The 20,587-nt window shown below is 40.0% G+C and overlaps 1 protein-coding gene across 6 annotated transcripts in view; it reads left to right on the top strand.

Annotated features, from left to right (window-relative positions):
- The window catches only part of HHAT (hedgehog acyltransferase), a 640,323-nt gene that overhangs the window by 185,461 nt on the left and 434,275 nt on the right, over window positions 1-20,587 (top strand). For all 6 annotated transcript variants that reach the window (XM_075595711.1, XM_075595708.1, XM_075595707.1 and 3 more), the window contains one exon: window positions 1,101-1,251. In XM_075595711.1, coding sequence (XP_075451826.1) covers window positions 1,101-1,251 — 151 coding nt within the window. The remainder of the gene's footprint in view (window positions 1-1,100; window positions 1,252-20,587) is intronic.

Genomic DNA, 20,587 nt, shown 5'->3' with positions numbered 1-20,587 from the left:
GAATACACAATGGATGTAATTAAGGCTATCCACAGCTTAGTTTTCTCCTGCTTCTTTTAGTAGTTCTCGTGCATGTTAAAAAAAATGAAACTGTTTCAGCAGACCATGTATTAAAAAGAATAAAGATTTATCTAAAGAAAATCACGAGTCCACATTCATTAAATGTAAGGGGTGGGCAGCCACTATGTTTGCTGCCCATCTGGCAAATAAACCTTTATGGATAACAGGGTAACACCTATTGATGTCACAGGACTGTCCCCTGTCTTCACAAGAACTCTCCCCGTGCTTCCTCAGATCAGAGAGCATGGGGAACACTAAATATGCTGCTGCCTTCTGATTGTGTTACATTCTTTCTTCGTCTGAGCAATTATTGTTTTATTACAGTTTATGAACATATTGTTTTTTTTTTTAATGTCAGATAGTATGCAGGTATGCAGATGTAGCCAGAGTTACTGTCCCCACTGCCGAGGAAATCTGCTGTAATGCAATTGCAGCATCCCCGGGCAGTAGGGACTAACACAGCGAGAAGTCGGGTTTTTTGCTGCAGCTCCAGTGTAAGTCTGGCTACATCTGTAAGTATTGTGCCTTCAGAGAAGCAGAGGTGCTTAAACTGTTCCAGATTTCATGAAGATCCAAACCATTAAACAGTGAGGAAAATCGCTTCTGGTCTCTTTTTTTAGAATTGTTTTTTTTTTACAACATTAACTCTTTAAAACCGAAAGATCAAATAAAATATAGCGTTTTTCGTATAAATTTACTGTAGTTTATTTATTAATAAAGTATTGAGTGTACAGTACCATCACACTTCAACCAATTGTTATTGTTGTTTTTCTACCTTTTTTTCCTCGTCCCCATTCATATTTTGGGGAGATGAACATTTAGTAGATTCGCATAGATTAGAGCAGCAGGATAGATTGGAAAGCTCTACAAACACTGTTCCATCTTTACAGAACACTCTAGTTGGGCCAGGAATTGTGACTTTAAGCAATACCTTGTGGTATTAGTGATTAACATTAGAATGCATTCCTTCACCTTATACTATGCACCGGTAAGGACTTAAGCTAATTTGATATATCTAAGTATGTTACTCCTTCTTTCAGGTGGCCTAGCTTTGGCTCAGGTATTGTTTTTTTATGTGAAATACTTGGTGCTGTATGGACTCCCAGCACTTATTGTTCGTTTGGATGGTTTGGACCCCCCTGCTTTACCACGCTGTGTTAGCACCATGTACAGCTTCACTGGGATATGGAGGTTAGTTTCACAAGCCATAGATCTTGTTTCCTTAATTTAGTTAAACGACTGGTTAATATATTCTGCAAGAATTGCCATGAAATCCTATGGAAAATATTGTTTATTTTACAGACATTGTTTTCTGCACGTTTGAGATTGAAATATGTGGTCAACGGCACAAGTTTAGTTTAAAAAAAAAAAATATATATATATATACATATATACATATATATATATGCCATGAAATGATAATTTGCTGTCCTTGAATTTGCAGCATATTCTTCCTCTAGCCATAGAAAACATAGGACTAGATTTTCTTAAAGGTCAATAATGCTGCATTAAAATTTGACATTTGTAAAAAATGGGATTGCAGTGATATTTTTCGGAATTACCTCTGTACTCACAAATAATAATTTTTTGATAAATGGGTTGCGATACACAGTTAATTTGCATACATGAAAAATGCACTAACTGCGGTAAATAACGCTACCGATAGAAATAAGTGATAACGTGTTGAAATCGGCGCTAGCGATAGAATTGCAGAAGGCTGGGATATATCACACTTTTCTACCACCGAGTTAAGTAATAGACTTGCTTGCAAAATAAGAAAATGATGTAACCTCAGTGATGCCTCAGGCTACTAATGCACTGCAAAGGAATGCCCTGAGGCACCAAAAGGGGTTAACATTCAACCTAAACACCCTACAAATAAATCACAAACAATCATAACATCCATATGTGAAAACAATGAACCCTTTAGTAGCCAAAGTGGCTAGCTAGTCATGGGTTGAGCATGGCCAGCTGACCATTTGGGCTTTCAATGCTAGGTTGGCTAGTCTTATCTTGCATATGTATATTGTGGACAGGGTGTAGGGTTGCGATAACCCAAAAGAAATCCTATTTGCACTCCCTTCTACTATAAATGGCTAGGAAGAATTCAATCCCTGGGTAAAAAACCCCATACACCATATTGAAGATATATATAAAAACAGTTTATTTAACACATATGCAAAGACAACTATAAATATTAAAAGAAACAGGGAGTGGGTGCAGGGAGTGGGTAGAGTAGTATAGTTATATATAGTACGCTGTGATGAAACACTTCTGCAAAGCCACTCCCACTGGCCGATCTACATAAAACATCAGGGAAGGGGCTGTTCACTTACCTCTATCCACCTTGACAAAGCGTATCTGCGCGAAACGGCCGTCGGTGTGTGATGACGTCACTCTCGCGACGTCAACAGTGAGCGGAGAGCAGGGAGGAGTGTTGGAGCAATAGAGGCCACGATTATCAGGTAGTGTACAGCTGAGCCCTACTTGCAACAGTTGTTGCATGATCACACTGTCAACTGTCCTGGTTATAGGTGCACTTGTGATACACAGTTCCCTTTGCTGGATACATATGCGTCAGGACTTTGTGGCTTTTCTTTGCCGGGGGGGGGAGCTTGTCATCTGATAACACGGTCAGGAGACATAATACATATCCCCTTTGGTGATTAGTAGCTTTGCTGCGCCTCTATTTACCTGTTTAGCCTGTTAGCTTGTACCTAGAGTGCACAGCCGAGTGTGTGATTCAACTGTTAACACAGCGTGCCTGGTTAAGTACAAACTGCCAGAAACTGTATACATGACTGATGGGATTTACACCTTCACTATAGCCACCAACCAGTCAGCACATTGTGCGGCACAGTCCCTCAGGAAGGGATATAGATGCTAAACCCTCTGTATACTATTTATGATACTACTAGTATTAACTGGTGTTTGTAGTGCTGTGTTATATATGTCTTACACAGCGTGCATGATTGAATACATACTGCTAGTACCGTTGCAGACGACAGACAGGTTATACATACATTAATTATAGCTGTTTCATCACAGCGTACTATATATAACTATACTACTCTACCCACTCCCTGCACCCACTCCCTGTTTCTTTTAATATTTATAGTTGTCTTTGCATATGTGTTAAATAAACTGTTTTTATATATATCTTCAATATGGTGTATGGTTTTTTTTACCCAGGGATTGAATTCTTCCCAGCCATTTATAGTAGAAGGGAGTGCAAATAGGATTTCTTTTGGGTTATCTCAACCCTACACCCTGTCCACTCATACTTACCTCCCGTATGCACCCCTATCTAAATGTACATACCTTTGATAACCTTTTGGTGAGCGACAATACAACCCTTTTCAGTATATGTATATTGTGGCCATTATATACATAGGCAAGATAGGTCTGACGCTAGCCTAGGGTAGGTGATAAATAATGGCAGTATTTTTTTGGTGGTAGTCCGATATCGCCAGGTATCGGATTTTAGTGAATAAGTAATTTGGTGTTAATTACTAATTTGCATGCTCATACTCTGCGTTCAAATAACACTGACATACTGTATCGCTAGGGTTGCCAGATGTCCAGTATTTGGCACTCTGTCCAGTAAAAACATTAGAGGTAATACTGGACATGTATGTGTATCCTGGTATTAACTCTCTGGACATAGTGACCTGACCGGCTTGGGGGGCCATGGGAGAGAGCAGTGCTGTTGCGTTGGGACTGGACGGCTTTCTCCATTCTGCTTAGCTGCTTCTTGGTAATGCAGCCAATTAGGAGCAGTTGTCAAGAGCCTGAAGGGTGGGCCAAAGGAGACGAGAAAACAGCATGGAGGGGAGAGAAAGGTGTGTATGTGTGTGTCTCGAGTGTGCCGCACCTTTTACATTGTGTCCAGTATTTTTTAAGACGCCACAAAGCAACCCTATGTATCGCTACAGTAAAAAGTCCCTTATCACTGCTTTAAATGTGGGGATATACTGTAGCTTTAGTGAGTAGATCAATAAGTACAATTGCGTTCAACACAGATAATGCCAATTTTTTCCTTTGTCGACCAGGGCAAGCTGAAAATCTATTGGAAGACATATTTGTGCTCTAGATATAATTTGCGCTTGTGGTTTCCACAAAACTATTTTTGTATTAAAACTCTTAAAGTCACTGGGTGTACTTTGATTATAGGAACTCATTAGTCTATGAACTCTCCAGCTGCTATGTTATAATAAATGTAGACTGTTGCTGCTGTCTGACCTTCCCTGACATTGTTTCCACATCATGCACTTCCACTTCATCCTTTTTTTTTTTTTTTAAGACATACTGTACATGTCAAAAGATGACATGCTTTTAATAAGGAGGTTGAAGGTGAGGTGGGTGAGATTGTTCTGCTTTCATAGAGATTAAGATGGCAAAGGAAACCTTATAATTTATAATATAGTGTCTTGATGTATGCCTTCATTTCTGCATGGTCTTTCATGAACTGTCATGGACACGTAAAGTGGCAGAACAAACATTTAAGCCTGTTTATTAACCCCTACCGAAATGAAAATAGCATGTTTGGTATATATACAGGATGAGTGACCATCAAAATAGGGAATCTTCATAAAAGTTCATATGGTATTCCATCAGTAGCACAAATGAGTAAACGTATGTGCCATCAATAAGTGTCACAACAGTGACACCAACTTTGGAAATCTTTGCATTATTAGGGTAAAGGTAAGGGAGTTGTTGTAGGGCAGAATGGACAGACAAATGCAGTAAAATCGATGAGGCAGAAGCGAAGGTCAGACAGGCTGAGGTCAGGTCTGGCGCCAGGCAGTGTAACCGTTCAACAGGCTGGGTCAGAGCAGGCAGAAGTCGACAACATGTCATCAGGCTAGGCAGAGGTCATGAGTGTAGTGAGGCAGCAAGCAAACCAGACAGACACAGTAGAATGATACTCTGGTCGCAAGGCTGGATACAATGGCAGAAGAACATTGATCTGGCAACCATGGCGTAGAGGTGATCAGCTTATAAAGAAAGTCAGGGATAAAGTCCACAAAGACAGAGCTCAAAATTATGCTTCCGCCGCAGTGACAAAGGACAAGTTAGATATAAACAGACTTCACTCACAACAAAGTCAGTGCCTTGCACAGGAGACCATTATTTTTCCTCGGAGATCACTAAAACAAAGGATTGCATCTCTAACCAGGAGGCCGACCCGCAGGTCTGAGGCAGGATATGGGAACTGACCACAGGCCTAGGGACTGAGTCCTGATTGTGGAGAATATCCAGGTCAAAAGCCAAGATCGAGGCAAGGTGCAGCAGCCTATTCGAGTTCACGGTTCCAATATCAGGGCAGTGTGCAGCAGAATAGTCTGGGTCATGGTTCCATGGTCAAGGCATGGTGCGGCAGCGTAGAATGAATGCACTTTGGCCATCATGGGTGAGGGCAAAATTACCTCAGATGTCGTCCATCTTGGTGGAGGCAAGGAGTACAGTGATGTGTTGATGCTAAAGGAGAGCGACCGCAATGGTGGACCTTGACACAGTGAAGCTAAAAGAGACGTATAACATCATCATAAAGAACACAAATCTCAGATCCAGGTTGAATTGAAGTGGATTTTATCACTGTTCAGTGACCAATTATATAAATATTTAGTAGGATCAGTGCTATGACATTTAACATTATAGTGAAGTGGTTAATAGAATATTAGAAAACGAGATAGAAGATGGAATGAGAGGATTTGTTCTGAACCTCCTAGAAATAATTCTCACATTTGTTTTTGTTTTTTTAGGTCTCAGAGTAAATATTATTTTTAACTGCAAGTTCCGGAAATAGGAGACCAACATGCCCCCCCCCCCCCTCCCCGCATATTCCAATATTTGTATGCATTTTATTGTACAGACTCGTATGAAAATGTTTTTTTTGATACATAGATGATATTTTGTTTGTTTGATGAGGTTCAGAATAATCTTACAGCAAATAGTGCATCCAGAATTAAATTTACTTTGGAATGCAATAGGGAATGTATACATTTCTGGATGTTAATGTATCCAAAAAATCACATAATATTATTATTATTATTAGGACAGTTTGGTTGAATTGTAGGGAAAAAACAGAAGCCCATTGGGTCTGTGGGAACGGGCCTGAAGAAGTTTTTCCCTTTCCCTACCCTGTTTGTAACATTTCCCTCCCTCCCCCCACCCCCTCCCTCTTTCTTAGGCTTCACCTTCTAGCTGGTATACATGTCTCCTATGTATACAAAGCGCGAAAGAATGGGAAATCCGTTAGTGAGATGCTGAGTGTCTGTCCTTTATGTTTTTTATGAAAACTTTTCATACAGTATTATGCAATGTTATTCTCTTTCATCTTTTGTATAACTGTTGAAGTGAAGGAGAATCTGGCACCACTGCAGAGGCATAAATCCAGGCAACTTCTGGTACACAATTGAAGAATTTTGTATAACTGTACCTGTGCAGGGCAGGTTTATTGAGACCATTCTCCCTCCACATCAGGGGCAGCCAAGGTAGAGGGTAGCCTCTGGTGTCTGATCCCCCACACCCAGAAGCAGGTACTTGTTTTTTGGGGGATGACCAGGTACTATCAGGTGTTTTGTGTCCAAAGACACGTATAGTGCAATCACAAAGCCACAGACTTACTTGTTCCTGCATAACTTTCCCCCACACTGTGACTTGGTCTCCCGAGTGTGAGACCGCATTTCAAGCTCTTAAGACAGCCCTAGCCAGCACTCATTTCCTCGTGGAACCCAACTACAGCTAGCGGTTCTTGATAAAGATGAATGCCTCCACATACGGCATCAATGTCAGCCAGGTGGAGAGAATGGGATCAAGAAACCCATAATTTATTTGACCAGGATAATACACAACTCCAGCGCTCAACCCCACAATAGTGAAAAAATATTATACGATGTGAGAGAGATAGAGATAAAGATAGAGATAGTGATAGAGATACAATAAAAATAGTGGCAATCAAGGGTGTATAGAACAACCTCAATACAGAAGTCCTGTAGCCCGGAAGTCTCACGGATTTTCCAAATCCTTTCTATCAATGTTTCAAGGAATAGTCCTCCTTGGCACTGGTCCTCAATGATAAGTGCACAATGCAAGATGTGAAAAAAGATAATAAAAACACAGTGTATAGTATCAAACAGTAATAGTGTTGCAAATCAACTTCAACATTGATTCAGTACAAAGCAGTGCTTAAGACTATAAGCTTTCATCTTAATTTAGCCACCATGAAAAATAGAGATGATATGAAATACCAAACAGTGATCACTCACACAAGGCTGCAGCGCCCCCAGATAATCACACCGAATGGAATAAATACGTCTGTCTCCCCTCAAGTACGTGCAGTGAAAATGAATAAGGATAAAACACCCAAGCACTCACATTAATGCTTGGATGTTCTAATAGAATATCACTCCTGGGAATAAGTGGAATTCACGATTCATAAGGAAAGTTCATCAGTTATACCCAAAAAATGCTGCATCCAATGGGACAAAATACATAGTTAAATACTTCAATGTTAGTATTCTTAGTATTCTCATGAGTAAGGGTCATTTAGTTAAACCCGTTGGCCAAAGCGTAATAAGCCTGCAGCCACTTCAAGAATATTACCAGTATGCAGGTCCTAACACTACCTGTGAAAATTCTCATTTACATCTGATGTGGAGGGAGAATGGCCTCAATAGACCTGTCCTGCACAGGTACAGTTATACAAAAGATGAAAGAGAATAACATTGCATAATACTGTATGAAATGTTTTCATAAAAAACAAAGGACAGACACGCAGAATCTCACTCATGGATTCCCCATTCTTTCGCGCTTTGTATACATAGGGGTTCCCAGCTAGAAGGTGAAACCTAAGAGGGAGGGGTTGGGGAAAGGGAGGGGAATGTTACAAACAGGGTAGGGAAAGGGAAAAACTTCTTCAGGCCCGTTCCCACAGGCCCAATTGGCTTCTGTTTTTCCCTGCAATTCAACCACACAGTCCTCCCTCAAATGGAATAAAAACAATATGTAACACAACAACATATATACGGTCAGATAATTAGTGCACCATAGAATAGAATCAGTCAATAAATCAATCCACTCTGACTGATATATAAATACCACCTACACTTAGATACTTATTCTGTCACTTGGCACAGAAATCCTAACAAGTGCTAATAAAACAGCATGTCATATCTATATCATTAGAGAATCATAATAACTGCCCAGACTATCAGGAAGGCACTGGAGCTCCCATAGAAGACAAGCAGAGAGCAGAATCCAAAACACAGCCAATTCAGGTAAGTAAATTAGTAACAATACGTGTCCCATGGTCAGTGTAGTCTGTCTGAGAGACGTGACACCTCTGGATTGATTTGTTGACTGATTCTATTCTATGGTGCACTAATTATCTGACCGTATATATGTTGTTGTTACATTTAAGTTATATATTGTATTGTGTTACAAAAACACAGGGGTTCCCAGCACACAAAACGAATGACTACTAGAAGTTGGGTATATGCCAAATGAGAAAATTGTATTAGGAACATAAACATGTGCTACAAAACAACTCTGTGGTCAGTGGAGTGCTGCCTATACCCTGAAATAGGAGACTTCTAGCCTAGGACGCTGCAGGACTATGATTCCTTCCGATCCTGCTTGGCGTCCGTGCACTCCCAGAAGCCGGTAAGGTAGTTAGCAGCAACGTTGCTTCCTGGGTCCACCGTCCTTACGTGATGATGTCACATGATACTCAGCAGCTGATCGCCAGAATAACCTTGGTTGAATCTCGGGTAGCCCGTAGTCGTTTCCACACAAAGGCAAACATGAATAGCTCACCCTTCACAATTTGCTTCCTATGGGGTTAATGTCCATTGGGAGATGTGCTGATGCAGCCACCAGTATTAGAACACTTACCTGAGAAATTCCTGGGAGATTCTGGGGCAGTCTCACAGTAAATGCCTCAACATTTCTGTAAAATTCTTAATGGCCCATCGGATTAACACAGCAGGGGGTCCCTTCAGTCCCATTCAGTTTGCAGGGACCCCCTGCTGTGTTAATCCTATGGGCCATTAAGAATCTCATAGAAAGGTTGAGGCAATGTTGCAGCAATGTTGAGGCATTTACTGTGAGACTGCCCCAGAATCTACCCAGGCAGAGTTCTAATACTCGTTGCTGCATCTGTAGTCCCTTAAATAGTGTCAATGATAATAATGGAGAACCATCAATTGCAATTGACCTCCAGGGAGCCTGAAGACTATTACATCAGGAGTTAATACTTAAACATCAGTGACTGTGATGCTCAACCATAAGTAAAAATGTGTATATAAACCTCAATAAAGGCTCTTAATAGATGGAATAATAGCTGGGCAATAAAGATCAATATTAGTAATTATGATAGGTACACACTAGTTTGTGCAGAGCTTTTCTTTTAGATATTGTGACTAAGGAAGTACAGTAATCAGTTGTATCCATCATGCTTACTAATATTGATCACAATCACAATATTTCCTAACACGTAAAAAAGTAACTACCCACCTTTAGGGTGTGTCCATACATACATTTTGTGTGTGTTTATACTCCTTGAGAAAGCATCCAACAGTTGTAAAATTCGCAGGAGACTTTATCTTTTCAATCATGACTAAATAAAGTTTATTCATAATTTTTCCTATAGTGGCATTCATGTGTATATCTGCTTTTATCAGCCATATGCTGCTTTATTGTATACACAGTTAAAAATGTAGTCTGCAGGATGAAAATGTTCGTGCATTGAAAAGGGGGATAAAACGGTGATTATCCAGTTTGTTATATAAAATAACTAGTTGTTGTGTAAATATCACTCTTCAGCCCAGATACACTAAGCTCCGATAAATCACATTTGGTTACTTAAAATAGTAGAGGGAGATGTCCATAGAATGGAAAAAATGGGGCACAGCGAAATGACGGAGAGCTGAATGATGTGACCATAAAAAAGTATTTATTTGAAAATCGACATAACAGTAGAGTCCTGGCGGATCCTCTAACGCGTTTCACGCCGAAGCACTTTGTCAGTTTGTTCTGAACCTCACTGCACCGGAGGAACGATCGCCTTCTCAGGGGACTTCCACATCGTGAGTACCCAGACAACTTATCTAGTGCTTACTTTGTAGCCAGTTGTCGGCGATTCCGGTTACCTGCATTAATTCTAGTGTTCCATGCATGGACTATCCGTTACATTTCTCTCCCCTCTCCCCCCTTTTTCCCTTCCTTCGTTCTGGATGTGGTGGCTTGATTGTTTTACACGGAAACAACAGGGACTGCTCAGATATATTTGCGGATGATTCAGCTTTTCCAACATTTGTTCTTACTCTGAGCACCGGATTAGGTGACTGTTTTATAAATCACCACACAATTACCTAAAATAGGAATGGATGTTATTTTCTCTGAGATTGATGCATATCGACAAACCTAATTTATATGCAAAAACAATGGCCATTGCTTATCTCATTAGCATGGGCTTAACGGCAAATTAAATAGCACTACGCATCTTTAGCTTCAAATACCATGGCTACAGTCATGTTAACCAAAGGTTGCGTTAAATCTATTCAGACCCTGAAATATGGGTAAAGAAAGAGTCTATTTTTGTCAAGTAGCAAATGACTTTTATGCAGTACTTCCCTAAACACTCCTTTAGTACAACACATTTCTCCTTCTACAGCAAAACCTATATTTCAAAATCTGGATGGAAACAACGCCACCTTTAGGTATGGCCTAAATAACCCGACGTTCATTTTCTGTGCTAATCTGAACGGCCTTTAATGGATATGTGACATTAGTGAGAACACCTCTTTTGCATGTGATTAGCACCAAGGCGGCAAAAATGAAACCCTCCACTATGTAAAAGGAGTTTAACGTTGGGTTATTTCCTTTAGTGGATAAGTGTTAACATTAATTTAACCTTAACGTAGGTTAATGTTATGCTAAATAGGTTAATGGAGTTTAGTGTATCTGGGCCTTGGTGTACAACCCAATTGATGATCTCATCATGCAGGCCATGGTTCTGAATGCTAATAGGAAGGGATCAGGAGCCTTCCTTTTGGTAGTCAGTCTGAGCAAAGCAATGACGCAATGAAGCCTCATGCTTTCAGTGTCATGTGCTCTACTTATACTGCATGGCTTCTATCTGGAACCTACACAAAACATTCCTAAATGTGGCAAATTAACGATGCACTTCTACATTACCTTGTTTTGAAGGGTTAAAACCTGGATATATGTTCTTCTATTCTGCTGATATTAGATGGCTGCCCACACTTTCCGTCAATCATAAAAAGGCTTTTGTGCAAGCTTTGGCAATGATGATTTGAATGCAACATGTTTTATATGGACTATACTTTCAGAAAGCTTCTTACACGAATAGCATTTTCCAGCTGTGCTAGATATGAGTCTCTAAAATGTTCATGGGATTGACTCAGCCCCCACACAGATGATTTAACAGCTAGCAATGAAAGCGTACTAATAAATGAATAAGCCAAGCACTGCATAGTTTGTCCCAAATCTTTCATTTTTTGCAAAGGCAGTGTACTCTGCACTAACAGAAATATGGATAAATATTCCTTATATTGGCTGACTTCCTTCGAGCAGGCAGATCTGTCTAATTTATATACAGGTGCGCCGACGAGTATTCTAAAACTTGGCTTGGAAAATCTGGGGCTATCACCAACAAGACCCAGGTACATGCTGCAACATTTCAGTGACACTTCTGCAGAAAGACTAATGGCACACCCGCTGTGTTAATCCGATGGGCCATTAGTCTGTCTGCAGAAATGTCACTGAAATGTTGCAGCATGTACCTGGGTCTTATTGGTGATAGCCCCAGATTTTCCAAGGCAAGTTTTAGAATACTCGTCGGCGCACCTGTACAGTGAATCTATTATATATTAAATGTAAAATCATATAGTACTTTTTACATTCTAGTGAAATAACATCATTCATAGATAAAACAAAACAGTATTACCATGTACATATTTTATATAACTATATTTTTTCACCAAGATCTCATGTTTCATGTAAAATTATTCACACTCTTCTCTTTATTTTTTTTTTTAAAGAAGCTGATGTTAAATAATCTTTTAAAATGAAGACAACATGAAACTGGCTCTTCCAGTGACAATGTAACAGATAAATAACCCTGAAAAGCTTGTTATTCACTGTTCTTACATTTGATGCTGATTGTCAGACAGAAAAGATTACACAAGAGTTGACAGACTGTTTGACGCACTAAAAAGGAAAAAATGGTTTACACAGATTTATAGTGGCAGAATTTGATAAATCTCATGATAGTATGTCTTTAAGTCCTTCTATAATAAATATTGCTGTAAGGTGCACAAGATGATAAGGTATTGATAGAATTATTAATCTTCAATATGTGTTTCTTAAATTTACTTTTATGCTTAATAAATCACCTGGAGCATTGATTCCCAACAGGGGTTTGCAAACCCCTTTGGGTTTGTGAGATGTCTCCGTGGTTTGCCCATGCCCAGAAAAATATGTAATGTGGGATCCCAGGCACTAGAGTGCATCTCTGAGCCCGTGGGTGTACTGAACACTTAGTAAAGTCCCAAAATGAACCTTGGTCTGGTCTAGCAATTGCTGTTTAACCCTTACCCATAAAAACCCTAACCTTACCCATAATGCTAACGCTAATCTTTACACTAAAAACCTTAACCTAAAGCCCCTAACCTTAACCCATTACCTTTACCACCTAACCGTACCCTAAAAAGCTTAACTCACTACCTTAAAACTCCTAAAGTTAACCCTTAATGCTTACGTTAATCACTTACCTTAGGAGCAAAATGGCTGGTGACTGACTGTCCTTGGTGACTGTAACGGCGGTGCCTGAATGGCAGCGTTGGCTAAATGTCCCATTTCATCTTGGAGTAGGTGCCATTGCTGTCAATTACAGCAGAAGCTTCCAAAGTCGCTCCCCCTCCTGCAGTAATTAAGAGCTGTAGCACCCATGCTCTCTGCATACACTGAGGTGCAAGAGAATAGATGATCGATGCCAGCGCGGCTCCTATAGATGTCAGACTCACCAGGTTGAGGTAAAATCAATTTATTAAACTACATAAAACAGATAATACAGAACATGACTGGAAGACCTCCTCCCACGCGTTTCAGGCAAGTTTGCCCTTTCTCAAGGAGTTAAGAAAGGGCAAACTTGCCCGAAACGTGTGGGAGGAGGTCTTCCAGTCATGTTCTGTAGTATCTGTTTTATGTAGTTTAATAAATTGATTTTACCTCAACCTGGTGAGTCTGACATCTATAGGAGCCGCACTGGCTTCGATCATCTATTCTCTTGTCTGCATCCGGATCGTGGCCGCGCAGGAAGTGCGTCATTCACCCCTGGAGGGGAACGCACAGCCGGGAGCAGAGGGGACGGATCATCATGAGTAGCTACTCCATCCGTGGGCTGTCGCATCTGCAGCCGCTCGCCATACACTGGGAACGGGTCTGTATGCAGCTCTTACCCCATACCTCCACAAGGCTTTTTTCCTGCTCCACTTACCTAATTATTCAGGCTACACAGCCACGGGGTGTTATCCTGGAGTCATCAGACGGTTCCTCTTGGTAACTACACTGAGGTGCAGTCTGAGGCCTTATTATGCATGTGCGCCCCCACAAGCTCAAGGCATTATACTTCCTGGGATCTGTTAAACAGTTGTGTTAGCGATAGTCTGAATAAGATTAATTAGTGGTTCACGGAACGATGCAAATTTCAGTAATCTTGGCACATTTATTGCTTGAATTCTGCTCTTTACTACAAATGTTTCTTGAATGTAAGGCATGCTTTCCTGGCCAGCATCGGCCCATCATCTGTTGATTGGAGTCCCTATAAGTCGCTGTGATTGAACCTCACACTTTACAGTAGAACCATATGGCCCAAAATTCCTGTTCTGATTTCTTCGTGCATGAGAGACGAGTTTGTGTAAAGTTTCTGTCTCACTGGAGTTTTGCATATGTGAAGGGAAGTACTATCAAGTATTTTTTGTCTGCACTAGTTAGAATCACGTGAATTTACAGTTTGATGGTTGCCACATAGCTTGCTACATTTGTATTGTGCGTGAAAGGAAGGGTATATATCCGCAGACGTGAAAGGCGGGATATGCGCAGGAGTGGAGAGCATGTTTTATATAAATAATTAATAAGCCAATGCACTATAAACAATAGTAACCACTACTGCCTACAGTTTGTTTTTCAATCCAATTCTGAATGTTGAAACTTGAGTAATAGCCTAGATAGATAGTTTAATTTATCTAGGCTTCACTGAGAGTTTGTTTGTAGTAAAGAAAACCCTTTTGATTTGCATAGTGTGGGAATCCTCTTTGTCAGAAGCCAGGTAAAATGTTTCTCTGCCTTACATACCAAGAATTACTATAGCTGCAAAGGCAAATAAGATCTCTTCTTGCATTAAACAGGGAATGGATTGAAGGGAAGTAAACATAATTATGTCCATCTATAAAGCATTTGTACCACCACACCTTGAATATGGAGAACATTTTTTTTTACATAAATAAAGACATTATGAAACTAGAAAAAGTGCATAGTAGAGCCACCAAATGAATTAAGGTGATGGAAAATATGATTTATGAGGAGAGGCTAACTAATTTAGATTTGTTTACATTAGAAAAGATATGTCTAAGACAGGATATGATAACTATATACAAATATATTCTGGGGCAATACAAGGAGTTTTCAAAAGAACTATTCATCCAAGGGGCAGTACAAACAACTGTAACGTTGCTGACTGCAAGACAGGATACGAACCCAAAGGGCAGAGGTAGGGAGTAGTTCACCGACCTTGTCCTGGGATCTGAGGCCTGGGATGCAGGGGTAGTCAAGTCCAATTCCAGGGTCGAGGCAGGCAGGGGTGGTCAGGTCCAATTCCGTGGTTGAGGCATTCGGCAGGCAGGGGCTGTCAGGTCAAGGCAGAGATCAAGCACAAGCAAATAATCTCAGCGTCAATGCCAGCGCTCAAGCAGAACAAGGTACAGAGTATTTTGCACAAGCAAGGTCAGGGAGCAACTACCTTCTATTTAAAGGCCAGAAGCAGCTGCTGGCAATGAGGACCAGAGAGAGGCTGACTTCCTGTCAAGAAGTGAGGGTCAGGAATTGCCAGGAAGCAAGATGGCCATGGTAGCTTCAGTGAGGATGAGAGGTCACTTCCTGTCGGCAGCCATCTTAGGTATCCAGATAGATCCCTTATAACGAGACAGGGTCATCCGTTAAAGGTTGGAAGAGAGGTCAGCAGCAACAAAGGAAATGATTCTTTACAGTAAGGGCAGTGGAAATGTGGAATTCATTACCCATGGAAACTGTGATGGCAGATACAATAGATACATTCAAAAACAGGGTAGACATATTTTAGGAAAGGAAAGATATACCAAATCAGTAAACATGGGAAGAATGTTGATTCAGGAAGAAATCTGATTGCCAATATTGGAGTCAGGAACGAATTGATTTTTCCCCTTGTTTGACATCATTGCTTATTGTTTCACTGGGGTTTTTGGTTGCCTTCCTCTGGATCAAAATTCTGTAAATACAAATATACGGATAAGTATCTATCGTCCAAATTTCACATAGGTTGAACTTGATGGACATATGTCTTTTTTTCAATCTCATCTACTACTTGCAGTAGTACTTAAAAAATAGCTGTAATTATTCATGCTTATTGCTGTACAATGCATTTTGGTTAATTCAGCAATAGAAATGTCTTATCTATATAGCAAATGTTTAGGCAAACCTTCGTATTAGGTTGGGTGGTGTTAGAAAAAGTGTAAAGCTAGAAAGTTATAAAAATTGCATAATAATACTGTACGTGGTTAAGGGTTGTAGTAGCCGAATTGGAAATTATTTTATACAAGTAAGTACCTTTTTAGTGGACTTCCATGAGTTCTTCCTAAGTGTAGTTTGTACTTGACAGTTCATGAGCTTTCGAGACATGACGAGCATTTTAATAATACACACATCCCTAATAATGTTCAAAGTAATGCAAATGTGGTTAAATATTTTGTAGCAGTAATTCTGAATGCTGTCTGAGATTTACAGTGTGTGGGCGGCTCTTTCCGTCTTGGATATAGTAATTGTGTATGGTCTTCCTTATACTTAGTATGCGTGTTGTGCACTCTGATCTTTTTATGACTGCAGACTTACAGCAGAGGATTTCTGTATCACAAAAACTAGATAATTACAAATTGTAATCCTATTACATATGAGTCTTTAAAAAATGCATTCTGCAATGCTTTGATAGTTGGTATACTTGGGCAAAAAAACAAACCAGTGATTATATTCCAGTAGTATTTTGTTTCTTTTAGCATTTTATTTCTTTGGTTATCATGATTAGGTTCTTGTAAGTAATATGTACAATAATTCAACAAGTGCACTACTTCACTGAAATATGGACCAAAAGCTATTACTTCAACCTTTTGGGATTTCTGCTCTCTGGTTCAGGCTGGCTAAGGTTCGATGCTGTATATTGTATATGTAAATAGCATCCTAATAAACAGCGTCCTATGAAGTTTTCTGTACCCAATCTTTGATGCATTGCACTTACCCCATTAGGTCTGCCTGCTGTATTAGATACTAATATTGGTTGTGCATTTGGTTAGACCACCTGGGAATAATGAAAAGAGATGAAAAATAAGACGAAGAAAGAAGTTTGGTATACTGACAAGAAGCAGTATTGCTGCCTGCCCAGTATAGCAACCTCTTTAACGCCCAGGCTTTATTTCTCACAGAGTCACAGGGAGCAACTGCAGAGCTGGAGTCCAGTGGCTGGGACAGGCTAGGAGGCAGGTAGATATGATCAGTAATAGTTACATAGTTACATAATAGATGAGGTGGAAAAAAGACATGTGTCCATCAAGTTCAACCTATGCTAAATTTAGACAACAGATACTTTATCCTATATCTATACTTACAGTACTTTATTTATCCAGAGGAAGGCAAACAAAAAACTGCAGTGTCATATCATCTAATGATATCTCATAAGGGGGAAAATAAATTCCTTCTTGGCTCCAAGAATTGGCAATCGGATTACTTCCTAGATAAACATCCTTCCCATGTTTACTTATTTGGTATATGCCGGTATACCTTTCCTTTCTAAAAAAGATGTCCAACCATTTTGTGAACAAATCTATTGTATCTGCCATCACAGTCTCCATGGGTAATGATTTCCACATTTTAAAGCTGCAGTTCAGTCTTTTTTTATTTATTTTTTAATTCATTTTTTTACTTCAATAGTTTCATGTGGGCAATCTCTAATTACATAAAGAACTGTATAGCTGCCAGTCAATTTGTTCTCCATGTATTGATCGGCAAAATTTGGCAAGATCTTTAGAGATTGCATATGTTTTTCTTCTGCTTCTGTCACTCAGTGGAAGCTCATGAATATTCATGAGCATTCCTGCACTGACATGTGCTAGAGGGATGGCAGGGCTGACAAAGGGGTGTGCCAGGGCTTGTGACAGGACATGAAGGGGCTGTGCCTTAGCAAATGGTTGTTAAAATAGAATACAAGAAAATTGGTCTTTCAAAGTTGTTTTTTTAAAAACAGAAAATGCTAAAAGTATTTTTTCTTACTACAGAACTGATTTATTAAAAGAACCACACATGGAGGATATTGACTGAACTGCAGCTTTAACTGCCCTTACTGTAAAGAACCCTTTCATTTGTTGCTGGTGAAATCTCCTTTCCGACAACCTTAATGGATGACCCTGAGTCCTTTGTACTGCCCGTGGGATGAATAGTTCTTTTGAAAACTCCTTTTACTGTCCCCGAATATATTTGTATATATTTATCATATCCTCTCTTAGACGCATCTTTTCTAATGTAAATAAATCTAACTTAGCTTGCCTCTCCTCATAAGTTAGATTGTCCATCCCCTTTATTAATTTGGTGGCTCGTCTCTGCACTCTCTAGTTCCATAATATATTTTCTAAAGAATGGTGCCCAAAATTGTACTCCATATTCAAGGTGTGGTCTTACTAATGCTTTATAAAGGGGCATACTTATGTTTACTTCCCTTCCATCCATTGCTAGATAAGATCTTGTTTGCCTTTGCAGCTACTGCATGACTTTGGGCACTATTGCTAAGCCTGCTATCTACAATCACTTCCTCAAAGAAACAAATAAGGTTAGTTTGGTATGATCTATCCTTCATAAATCCATGCCGACTATTACTACTAATTTTGTTTTCCATTAGGTATTCCTGAATATTATCCCGTTTAAACTTTCAAGTAGTTTCCCCACTATTGAAGTCAGGCTTACAGGTCTGCAATTCCCGGTTGTGATCTAGCACCCTTTTTAGATATAGGCACCGCATCTGCTTTATGCCACTCTTGTGGTACTGAGCCTGTGGAAATGGAGTCCTTGAATATTAAATGTAATGGTTTGGCTATTACTGAACTTAACTCCTTGAGAACTCTTGGATGTATGCCATCGGGGCCAGGTGCCTTATTTACTTTCATTTTTTCAATTCACCTATGAACTTCCTCAGTTAACCAATTGTTAATTAATATGGAACACATATTTAAAACCAGAGACAGAACATCAAAGAAAATACACTAAAGAGTCCCTTTTGCAGGCGCACCGCAGACCTTTATAGTATATACGGTCAGGGGTGAATGTAGTAAATAATGTTAGTTTTATTTCATTTTAATATGTCATCGTGTAATTAAAACAGTATATAGTGTAATTCTATATACTCAAATAAAAATAGACAGCCAACGTCTATTCGATCTCTACCATGCGTCTCCTTTAGCTCCTATGTACTAATCTATTTGATATAGTATATAACAGATGATGTCTATTTTTCTTCCGGTCCCTGCGTCCCTGTCTGAAGCTCTCGTATCCGTGGTATGTACAGATGGACAGATATAGATCCTGTGTGTATATTAATTCTATGTTCAAATAGTCCCACCTGATCCCTCGTTTGAGTGGGTTAGGCTTTCGGTACATGAGACCATTGCTCCACTGTAGGAGTCCGTTCCCTGTATCCCTGTTCTGTGTCTAGCTATCTGTTTAATATAGGAAAAAACAGTGCCGTTACTGGCTGCTAGTGAAAGATATAGTAGCTTTACAGGGGGTTTATTGTAAAACACCTCCTTTGTGAGTTAAACAGGTTATGGGATTATTGGTCTTTGTTTTAGGTTTTACACATATGTCCATAGAAGACTGTACTAACACCTGGAGCTTTGTGTGTTATGATGGTGTTTACGGACCAGAATGATAGTTGGTGTGCTGTTGTATTTGTTGTTAGTGCTGAAGTAGCAAGTACACTGGAGAAGGTGGGTTTCCTACAGAGTATATTGTCAGATGCAAAGCTATAAGGCTGTTAGTGTTCTGATGCGTAGTTCTCACAGCCAAAGTAGAATATGCAGTCAAAAATAAAACTTAAACACTACTAGTGTTCTGCTATCTTGTTCTTATCACCCGTGGTTCAGCAAATGTGACTGATTGATGCTTTGCAGCGTTTGTTATGTTTAAAACGTGTCACGTGGGTACCGATAAGATAGTATATGCTAACGGCCCTTGTATGCGTCCAAAAAGCGGACAGTGTTAAGTCCAAAGCACTGTTCCCGGTTGTCACTCGGTTTAAAATCACACTGCGCCTGCGTCAGTAGCGGGACAGTGCTGTTGCCATTTGTTGTGATGTGGCTGCTTTACGGAGAAGAGGATCTCGTGCACTCAAAAGGTAAGTGAAGGCCACGATGCGTCTTGTATTTTACTAGATTTTATTGTTTTATAGTGTATTTAATGTTATCGCTATATGTAATCTGAGCATAGAGGTGCCCCACATAGTATATCCTCTGGGTTGTACGAGCCGCGCATGCATCACGAGCAGGGCTGTTTGCAGCCGCAGGATTCTCTGTATAGACTCAGACTGCGCATGCGTCAGAACGGGGCCGTGCCACCGCCGCTCCGAGTGGCCTGCGTATAGTGTGAGGTAAGTAAAGGACAAGCGGTGTGCTGCATTAGGTTAGATTAAGTTGTAGTAGCGTATTTTGAAATTCTCACTGTACATACTTTGAACGAAAACATGTCCCACACTATTTTTTATTTTTGGATGTGAGCCGCGCATGTGCCGCGCGATAGGCTAATGTTACCCGTACAGTCCTACCACATAGCGGTATAGGTATTGTGGTTAATTCGGAATCTTACATTGTATTGGGCAAGATTTCAAAGGGCAGTGTAGATGTAGTGTTAGCCCTGTTAAAGCGCTTGCTGCGTTTATTCAGAGTATAGTGTATCGTTCATAGTAAGTTCTGATTGACTGCATATATATCTCCCGTGGATGCTGACAAATTAGAGTATTACCCAAAACAAGTACTGCCCTGTGGCCGTACTGACACCTCTTTAAATGGGTGTAACAAATAGATAGTGCTGTTTTAAAAGAGCTATGCTCTATCGGAGCTGCTGGAGGTAGCTAGTAGAGTTAGTTATAAGTCGGCAAAAGACCCGACATGCCGCATGTTTCGTCACTTCCTGTGACTTCATCCGGGGTGCTGTC

This window comes from Ascaphus truei, chromosome 4, assembly GCF_040206685.1.
Source record: "Ascaphus truei isolate aAscTru1 chromosome 4, aAscTru1.hap1, whole genome shotgun sequence".
Lineage (NCBI taxonomy): Eukaryota > Metazoa > Chordata > Amphibia > Anura > Ascaphidae > Ascaphus > Ascaphus truei.
This window is presented reverse-complemented; position numbering and strand designations above follow the sequence as displayed.